At 47.0% G+C, this 10,708-nt stretch overlaps 1 protein-coding gene across 1 annotated transcript; it reads left to right on the top strand.

Annotated features, from left to right (window-relative positions):
• The first annotated feature begins 6,436 nt into the window (after positions 1-6,436).
• Positions 6,437-7,932, top strand: LOC124696962. The gene has a single exon (XM_047229617.1). It carries the CDS (start codon positions 6,540-6,542, stop codon positions 7,833-7,835), a length of 1,296 nt encoding a protein of 431 aa, XP_047085573.1. The 5' UTR covers positions 6,437-6,539; the 3' UTR covers positions 7,836-7,932.
• Positions 7,933-10,708: the final 2,776 nt, after the last annotated feature.

The following is a 10,708-nucleotide window of genomic DNA, read 5'->3' as shown; positions in this document are numbered from 1 at the left end:
TTTTTCTCTACACTTTTCAAAAATTTATGTAGCATATACCAAGGTAATGGTTTCGTTTGCACTATAGAAATGCTATTGTTTGCCGCTTCAGATACAACAAATCCTAGAATAATTATTAGTACATATATCACAGTCTGGAATGATTTTGTTTAGTGGTATAATGTGGCATTCTAATTTATCATGTGTCATTGAACTTAGTTGCACCATTTCCATTTCGGTGTGGCTTATACAACATGTGTACTAAGAGATGGCACCTTTTTTGTCCTCATTTTGTCTTTGCGTTTGCTAAACCAGCTATGATTTGGTTTCTTACGTCAGATGAACATGTTCGCTTTTCATTTACAAGTCATTTGAACTATCAAGGTCTAATCTGAACTGGTGAGAAAGAAAGTAGTAACTGCTTATAAAATGTGGTTTTTATTGTTGGTTTGGAATCCTATTCTTATGAAAAGTGTTTACTTGGTCAGGTTTAATAGTATTGCTGCTGGAGTGGTTTTGTTTCTTTGGATTTCAGCATCTACTGACATTGGTAAGTACCTTGCACTTGTCCTTGTTTGATTAATTAGGTAATCCTCTGGATTTCCGGTGCCATGTTTTTGTGTACTAGGTGCATTTCTTTGCTTGGTTATAGTGGTGTCTCAAACTTTCTGCTTAAATATAGTATTTCTTTTCTTGATGCCTTCACTGGGTGTGAATTTGTGAGCTTCCCTCAATAGGGTGGATAATGAATTAATACGTGTGACCTTGTGATGTAGTGCTCAACAAGATGTTTAGATACAGTAGACTAGCAGAGTATATAATATATACATCAATGTATGGCTAAGTCTGACCAAGGTTATTGTGACATCTAAATCCCGTGCCATAGGTCATAGGTGGTTGTTACCGGTGGAAAATAGGATGACCTTTATTCTTTTGGTATACTGGAAGTAACAGGTAAAATTATTCTTGGCCCATTTCAGTCTGAGCTTATACCACGTGCCTTTTAGGGTAAAGAACAGACAAAATTAGTTCTTATATACCATGGAAGGCTCTCCTCAATTACTATTGGGTAATAGCTTGTAAAATTCATCCTAGGTGCATCACCCAATAAATTCGCAGCGAATTTCAACCTTGCTTGTACAAAAATTACGTTACTATACTTTTAATGACATTATTTCAGCATTGGGAAATGATATCTGGACTTTTGTCATACTTGCAGCTTGATTAGGGTCACTGTTACAAGTGCATTTGGTGGCTGCGGAAAGGAGCAGAAATCTTGGTTGGTTTATCTTGCTGGAAAAGCTGTTTTGAGTTTGTCAGTATTGCATATTCATGCCAGTGTATGCTTGCTTCAAATGATTTCTCTTCTCTGTTTTGCCTCGGTGATGTTGCAGTTAGCGTGAAAAATGGCCACCTCAGATTCAGAGATGTCTGTCAAGGTATCTTATCTACTTGATTGCTCAGTTCTAGATTGGTTGTTAGTACAATTTGGTTCTTATACTTTGACTTATGAAGTTTCGACTATCAAGAATCATGCCAATCTATATCAGTCAAGGTGTAACTGAATTTTTTTTTTCATAATACTATGCTGTATATGCAAACTTGTCCTTTAAGGTGCAGTGATTTATTCTTTAATTCAGGACAATTTCACTGAGTTAATTAAAATCTTGTTTTTCCATGAAAAGTTGTACTGTGACACAAATTGACTTTAGTGGTAAATAATATATATCGATGCGAACACTTTCCTTAATGATCAAATAATTTGGATATGATCGATTAAGTATCTAGACAAATCAGCCTCTTAAAGAATCCTTAGTTTTCAGGGTAGTTGTTCTCATAATTTTTGTCTACAAAAATTAGCTCTCTCTCTCTCGTCGTCGGCCCGTTGGAGGAGAATGGGATGGGGAACCACGCCGGGATGCAGAGAAGCGGGAGCTGGCGGAGGCGCTTGTTGAACAGGAGGGTGGCCACGAACACCCATGGCAGCCTGCTTTGCGCAGTCAGAAGGAGTTGCCAACGAGGACCAACGTGCCTCTCAAGTAAGGACTCAACTTTCCCCTCTCTTTCTTCAGTGATTTTGGTCAAAATAATTGTGGGCACGATCTGGTGCTGGTTTTGGCGTGAGCAATTACGATTTGGGGCCAGATCCGTCGGTGGATTGTTGGATTAGGAGGGATTCCAGGGTGGATTGTGGAAAAATTACGTTGCTATAAAAACTTGCAGCAATTACCTGCCACAATCAAGGCCATTTTTCTTTCGAATGAATCGGATTTGGGTCAGCATTTAAGTATTTTTAAGATAATTAGTACGTGCTCATATTTGGCAGGAGTTGCTCTCGAAAAAGTTGTTTTTTTTGTCAAATGGGTTCTTCTCTGGTGTCGTAGTGCTGGCACTGTTTATGATCTATGAACCAGTACATATTCTGTGCATTTTGATGGACACATGGTAGCTGAATTAGAATTGGTAATCAAGCTCAGACTGTAACCTGCCAAGTCTCAAAACAGGAAGCATTTCCGAGGGATGAAAGTAATTCATGATGCTATCTAGAACTTACGAACTTAGCATAGCCTTTGTTCTAATTTAAACATGGGTACCATTTATTTTCTCGGAAGACTGAGCTTATCACTTCAAGATCTATGAATCTATAATCATTACCCAACTTCAGGTCCTTGCTATGTTCGTTTCAGCTTTGAGAAATAGTTGTTGCTCTATTTGAGCTACTAACTCGAGTCCTTGCTATGTTCGTTTCATGTATTGCTCGACAGATTACTGCTTAATGTTCCATTGCTTAGTGACATGCTCTGTATCTACTTATCTACATTTTAGAATCATTTGCTTGTCCCATTATAATGACTGATATTTGTTTCCTTGACTACAGAATCGAAGTTGGTTTAAATTATTGGCTTGATTACAAAATCTGTGGCGATAGCAGCTGTGTCACCACACACCACTTGTAGCTGTTTTTCTCTCCCTCAAGAACGGCATTAACAGTGTGCCTGCCTGATACCACAAAAGGTGTTTTCTCTTTGGTTACTTTAAAATATGTCAATTAGTTTTCATTTTGGTTCATGCTCATGCTACATATGTATGCTGGCTTTGATATGAATTGCACATAATTCATTTTCCTGATCCATTTTGATGTTATGTGTGATGATAATATTGGACCCTTGATCGGCTCATTTCAGGTGTGAAAGAGCGCCAACACCATCTGCCTACTCTATGCTACTGATGCCCTTCCGAGCAACTGGAGCATTAAACATGTATTTCCATGGTTTTCCTGATCGCTTATAATTGGTGACAACGCAGTATGGCTCCAGTTCAAAGTGTATCATCCTGGATATGTTTAGGTTATTGTCAGATGTAGTAGAAAATTTAAATGATGGATAAATAAGAGGTTCAGTTTCTTCTTTTCCTACTGCAGTTTTGCATGTTGATTATCAGGCCGTGTAGATATAGTGGTGGGAGTACTACTCCCATATATGGGTATTAGACTTTTTCTGGTTAGTATTTTCAGTTGCTCCAGCAAAACTATGCAAGTTTATTTGGTTGGTGTTAAGTGGTTGTGCTAATGTAGTATATGTGTATTACATTTTAACTTAATTCTACCTGGAGTTTTGTATACATTTGTTGTAGGCTTGCAACTTAGTTGCATCCTTTGGGGCAATGAGTCACGCACACACTGATTGTCACCGCTGCGCCTGTCCTCCCGCTGAATGCGTCCTCCCTGTCGACGATGCAGTCGCACGGGTCTAGCGCCGCTGGACGCCGATAACAGGCTTACAGTTCACCGTCGTTCTTGATTCAGGCCTTCGATCAGTGGATGTTGTGTTGGTAGTCGCCGGCTAGGTCGCCCGGTCGCCCCGCTTCTGCATCGTGTTAGTCGGCATATACTACCAAACCATGGAGATGGATAATGCCGGCTTCCGGCCAGACCTGCATCACTGCAACAATTTCCATCCAGTTTTGTTTTGTATTGCAGATTTTCGTATATTGATGACATAAATTTTTCAGCAGTGCATTGTTTGTCCTACAAGCTAATATTTCTTTTGTGGTGTGACCTCATATTTTGAGCCCTGGAAAGAACAAGATCCAACCATAAATGATGGCTTAGTTGGATCAAGATCATAAACTAAGGTAAATCAATACCCTTAGCAAGCTATTTTCTCCTTTTCTTTTCCATATTGCAATATTCGTACATACATGTATTTCCGCTGTCTAGATAGTTTGTGCTTTTTTCCTTCCATCGTTTGTTCATATATGATAGCTCTGATTATGAAAGGATATAAAAGTTAATATCCCCATTTTTGAGTTGTTGCAACAACCTACTTTTTGTAATTCAGGATTCAATTCATGAATTTGCAAACATAACCTGTACCTATAGAAGTATGGAACACATCATCAGGCCAAGCGCTCTACCTAAATGGAGACCTACCTAAGCGGAGACCGATTTGTAGTTTTGAAAAGTAGAGCGTATTGGCTATCTCCTGAATCCAGTTAGCCGACTTTGAGGAGAGATGAGAGATAATAATTAAACAAGAGTAGCTAGGCTACTGTAAGAACCTGCCTTAGATTCCTTGAAATACAAAATGGTAGGAAAAATTAAGATGGTTTTTATGGGAGGCATACCAAACTGGGACTTCTAAAGTACAATGGTGTACCTAAAAATACAACACCAGTATCCTTTAAAAAAATGTTTCCTAAAGTCTTCCAGAGCACATAAGAAAATTCAAGTTAAATTCTTAAGGTACTACTCCAGTTACAAAATAGGGAAGTCAAACGTGAGAACTTTGGCTAGGACTGGTCCAAGTTACCACTATTTGACAGTACATTTAGTTACCACTATTTGCACCAACTACTCAAAACATCCAAAATAATAAATTATTTAATCAGCTTTAGCTCAAACAGTGTCTACTATTTGAAGCAATCACAGAACAAGATCAAATGTAAGTATTTTCTATGTGACAGATCATATGACAAGAAGCTACTACTACGTATTACTGGAAATTCAGGATTAGTGTGAAAGCCTGTACCTAGCCCGACCAATGGCAGGAACCATGAAAAGCTTTGAACCGGAAAAATTGGAGTCTGACATATTTGTAATTCATGATAAACCAATTGGTAAAATAACACTAATATATATCCATGCATACTTACTTTTCGCTACCCCGTCGAAATAGTTAGTTATTTTCAGCAACGAAGGCTATTTTTCTTGGAGAGCGTACAAGTCCTGAATTTATAATTTGATAATATTTGGCGAGAGCTGATCCAATGTCGTATTATTATTAATAATTTGTTCTTTTATGAATGTGTATGTTGATGTTTATGTATTTCATTGAAAGGTGTATGCTGCTTAGTTTCCAGTTGAGTTCTCCATTTTGGCGAGAGCTGATCCAACGCTGCTAATGATTTGTCTCATGGAGAACCCATTGATTTTGTCTTTTCCATCATGTTATACTATATGACAGGAGACATCAAATTGTTATATATGACAGGAGACATCAAATTGCTGGAGATGTTAATAGTTTAATACGTGTGCCAACGTTGTACCTATGGACTCATCTATCTATATATGTGATGTCTTCCAGATAGTTGAAGAGAACAACCGCCTCTTTACACTTATCTTTTGGTTTGTTGCTTTTAAAAGGTTGGTTGTTCCGGTTCAGCCACAAGATCTCTAAGATGAAGTGGTATTTTTTTTTTTTTGCTAATATCATACCAGAACGTTTGTTGAATTGACATGATTTAAAATATCAAGTTTGTGACTAGCATACTGCCAGTTATATGTGATTCAAAATATGTGACGTGATATTAACTTGTTATACAAGTAGGTATCAGTTCTAAAAAAAAATACAAGTAGGTATGATCAAATTGCACAATATTAGTATTATATTCCCTTATTTGTGATAACTCTTATCGATGGTGGTCTTACGCTGGATGAGCAGCTAGGCGAAGAACTTGGTTTTGGACAACGAACAGTCCCAAGACAACGTTAACATGAGATGATATGAATTGAAGAGTTTAGCGAAACCCAGAGGATGGTCTGCTGGGTTGCCAACTTGCCTTGCCGGTGGCGACTCTCTTATCTTCACACGTATTACTTTTATATATTGTGGCAACTAAAGATACTTTGAGCCCCATGGCAACGCACGGGCATTTGTACTAGTAAAAGAAATAGCGGTAAGTTCCACTTGCAATGACCGCCCTTCTCTTCTTCCTCCAAACGGCTAAACACGTTTCCTTTTCGTCCGTTTCAAAATTAGTCAATACCAAAACTGGCACCCCCATTTTTAGGCCAGAAGGAAACAAAATACTAAACGAAAAAAAAATCGAATTCGCAAAAAAAAAAAAAAAAAAAACCGACGACCCACCTCCTCTGCCGTTGCCTCCTATTCCTCACTCTCCCCAAAAAAGTCGACAAGAAGCAAAGCCCACCACCAAGTCACCAACCCAGAGCACCAAACCGTCCGGCCACGGAGACGGAGGCAGAGCCGAGCACCGCTCCCCGGGCCGGCGCGCCGGCCTCCTTCCATGCAAGCCGGCATCGGCCGCCACGCCCGGCGATGCCCAGCCTGCTCAAGGACCGCGCCACCGGCCGCCTCGGCCGTCTGATCTCCGCACTCCGCCCCGCGCGCGCCGGGCCGCTCCCCGTCCAGACCGGCTTCCCGACCTCCCTCGCCGACCTCTTCGTCAAGAACCATGGCCGCCTCCGGAAGCCATCCTCGTGCGCGTCCGCCGGCTCCCGGCGCAAGAAGCGCGGCGCGGCCCCTTCGCCCTCCCCTCCCCCTTCACCGGCGCCCTCTCCCCCGGCTTCCTCCCCACCCACGCCGCCGCCTCCGCTGGTCGCCGTGTCGCCTCCAACCCAGCCAAGACCAGAGCTTCCGCCTGCTGCTGAACCCGTCTGCGACGCCGGAAGAGAAGGCAGCGTCTTCGGCCTTGGATTGGGATTCCTCGCGCTGGTGGGCGTGGTGATGTCCCTCGCCGTCCTGGTGATCTGGAGCAGGACGGTGGTCGCGGCGGCAGTCACCGTCGCCGCCTTCTCGCTCTTCCTGCTCGAACCCATCCGGTCATTCTCGCTGCGCCGGAAGCCCCGGCCTCCGGCCACCAGGGAGGCGCCGGATTTGGACGGCCGCGGCTACGTCTCGCCGATCCGGGAGGTGGAGGCGGAAACAGAGCTGCCGACACGGAGCTGCTCTGACTCCGACAGGTGGACCGATGTCGCCTCCATCCTTTCCACCGAAGATAGAATCGAGGAGATGAGGGAGGCGGGCGGCGATTCAGGCAGCTCGAGGGGGAAGGCGAAGAGGAGGTCCTGGAGGAAGCTGATCCCCAGGAGGTTGCAGAAAGGCAGGATTCGAAAGGAGGATGCGGACTCTTCTCTGTCGAGTTCTTTCCGCAGCGAGAGCAGCGAAGCGGATGCCGCGGTTGGCGGCAGTGCCACCAGGGCGACGGATCGCCCAGATTCTCGCCGTGGCAGCGGGCGCCATCAAGCGGATGCGACGGTTGGCGGCAATGCCCGGGCAATGGATCGTTCAGATTCTCGGCGCGGCAGCGGACGCCATCAGGCGTACTCCTTGGCGGACGCCGCTGGCATATCGTCGGATCCTTCGGGGCCTCGCCGCGGCACCGGCGCCGGAATGGACGCCGAGGTGCGCAGCGATGCTGGCGTGCCGATAGGAGTCGATGCGGATAACGCCGTCTCCGTGGCGGATGGCCCAGGAGGAAGGCGGCTCCCTTTGGTGGCTGCCGTCGTTGTCGTCCTGGTAGGGCTCGTCGCCGGGAGGCTCCCGGCCGTGGCGTTCACGGTGCTCTTCGTTAGCTCGCTTCAGAGACTGCCATGTCGACGCGAAGGGAGGTGATTAGAAGAAGTTTTCCCATATGAGATGTAGGAACCTGACCTCCCGAAGGGTGATGTAAATTAGTGGCAACTATAAAGCAGAAAGTGGTGATAACTTGTTCCCGTTGTTCTCAGCTTATTCGTGAAACCATCGCCCATTGCATACTGCTGCAACGGTGGTCTGATCGCAGGCAAACTACTCGGTTTTTTCTGCAGAGTTGGCAGTTCGGCCATTCAGTCGCACAATTGCGCTGAATGCTTGCAATACAATTTTGGAGAAGAACCGACGGCGCCATTTCCGAACCTCCAATCGTTTCAGAGCAGTGTTTCGTGCACGAACAGAGGCCTGCGATCCAAACCCCTGACACGACGAACAGAGACCGCGCCGCCCGCTTGTCTGTCCCGTCGGGAGCTAGACAAAGCACAAGGCTACACTAGTACTATAGCTCCGGTTTTTGATCCGCGTACAGCTTTGGATTCTTGTGTTGTGGATCCATGGCAGGACCAGGCTATGCCGGCGGCAAAAGCTGGTGCAGACAAGACAGGCAGGGAGAGCCGAGCAGAGCAGCGGAGCAGGCAAGCCATCATTCGAAAGCAGCCTCTCCGGCTCGCCGCGGTTCCTGGATCACGAGACTGTCTGCCGGCCCGTTTCTTCGATACCAATTGAACGCCTCGCTTTCCGCCGCTGCTTTGCGACGCAGGCTTCTTGTATCCGTCGCTCGCTCCTCCAGGCGTGCCGGTCTTGCGCTTGCAACCTGATAGCTCTCGTCTTAATTTTTTTTTTTTGAACAACACTCTCGTCTTAAATTGGAGCGGTTGCAAAGTTCTCTCGAGACAAACGCAGGTTAAAATTGACGTCTTCTCCAATTGCCCGTTCTCCACGGAGTTATTAAGTCAGCGATTGGGCTGGAATTCGGCCTCAGTTGTTGTCACGTAGCCTTCCGACGAATGTTGAACGGATGCAAGTAAAGCGGTGCCCGTCCAAACATGCTTTGTTTCGTTCGGAATTTTCAGCAGATGTTAGAGCATCTCCAACAGGCGCTGTAAAATCTCGCGCGCTATACCGGCGATTGGGCGCGCTGTATACCGCTCGCGCGCGGCATAGCGAATTTGCCCCCGGCGGAGGCTGTATTTTGCAGCGCGCGTCGGTGTGCGAAAAACGCACCTCCACCAGAGGCGCTATTTTGCACAGCGCGCGCGTCACAAACTGCTAAATCCGACCGTTTATTTTTGAAAATTCATCAAACAAACTATGTAAATATGATCGAAAATACGAATATATTTTAAAAGTGCGCGATACAATGCGACATTTTAACGAAAATACTAAAATAAACTACTCCTCGCCGTCGTCGGACTCCCGGTCGAAGTCGGAGCTGCTCGATGTCGTGTTCGACACCGGCGTCGACGTCGTCGTGTACTCGGAACTCGGAGGAGGACGAGAGGACGACGGTCGACGGCCCTGCGGCGTTCGCCTTTCCTCCTTCCTCCTCGCCGCCGCGTCGGCCCTCGCCTTCTTCCTCGCCGCGGACTCGGCGCGGCGCTTCTCGCGACTCGCCTTCTTCATCGCCGCCATCACCGCCTTGTCCCCCTCCTTCGCGCGTAGAAGGCCTCCGTGGCGGCGACGTCCTCCGGGAAGCGCGCGCCCACTCAAGGCGGTTGCGCTCATCCTCGCTCCCGCCACGCGCGAGCGCCGCCGAGGTCGCGGGCGCGGCACCGCTGCTCCGCCGTGATGAGCGGCGATGGCGGCGCGAGCATCTCCGCCTGCTCGCGCGTCCAAACGTCGTCGAAATTCATCCGCCGGCGGGGCGGCCGAGGCGCCACGCGACGGCGTCGTAGGCTCGCGCCGCCTCATGCGCGGTGTAGTAGGTGCCCGGCCGGATCCGCTCCTCGCCGGAGCGAATCTCCGCGTCGAGCGGCCGGCTCGGCCGCGCGCGGACGCCGCGGTAGCCGGAGGCGGAGCGGCGGCGCGGAGGCATGGCGACGGAGACGGAGGCGGACTGTCGGCGCGGAGGCAGAGCGGTGGCGCGGAGGCAGAGTGGTGGGGGAGAGGCGGAGCGACACGCGGAATTTTCAGAGGCAGTTGTCCCGTTCGCGCGTGTCGTCTTTATAGCGCGCGCGGTAGCGGACGCGGCAATTTTCCCGCGTGGGATAGCGCAAACGCGGGCGCGGCAAAAAAATTCCCGCGCGCGCCCTTTTCCCGCGTCTGCTGGAGCTTCGCGCGCGCCAAACTGGCAGGTATTTTGCCGCGCGCGCCTTTTACAGCGTCTGTTGGAGATGCTCTTAAGGAGGCTTGGAGATGTGATCCTAGGATCGTGGATCCTTTTAAGCGGCTGGACGCTCTATTCCGCAACTCGGCGGAGTTCTTGCAGTCCTGGGGACAGAGGAGGGTAGGGAATGTCAAACTAAAGATCGCCATGGCGAACACTCTGATCCTAAGGTTTGATGTGGCACAAGAGACTAGACACTAGTATGATGCTTGTAATCTAGATGTCATTATGCTGGGGCCGGCGGGCTTTGTACTTATGTGGAGCTCCGGAGACTCCTTGTCCCACGTGTGTAAAAGGTGACAAGCAGTGTGCACCGTGTGGGTCTCTTAGGCCATATTTCCTTGCCAGGTATCACTTATTCACCGTTGAATGGCGTAGTAAAGTGCTTATTCATATCTCTTTAAGATTGCAGTGTTTGTATCACAATTTATCTATGTGCTACTCTAGTGATTTGTTATTAAAGTAGTTTCTTATTCTCCCGCATGTGTGCAAAGGTGATATGCGTGCACCGTGTTAGTACTTGGGGTTTATACTATGATCATGATCTCTTGTAGATTGCGAAGTTAACTTAATACAGATAATATTGATGTGATCTATTCCTCTCACATATGCATGAAGGTGACAAAGG

Source organism: Lolium rigidum, chromosome 3, assembly GCF_022539505.1.
Source record: "Lolium rigidum isolate FL_2022 chromosome 3, APGP_CSIRO_Lrig_0.1, whole genome shotgun sequence".
NCBI lineage: Eukaryota > Viridiplantae > Streptophyta > Magnoliopsida > Poales > Poaceae > Lolium > Lolium rigidum.
Note: the sequence above shows the minus strand (reverse complement) of the source record. Positions and strands in the feature narration are given on the sequence as shown.

Bases quoted from the DNA above. Each gene is read 5' to 3' on its own strand.
- LOC124696962 (XM_047229617.1), top strand. From the start codon at position 6,540: ATGCCCAGCCTGCTCAAGGACCGCGCCACCGGCCGCCTCGGCCGTCTG.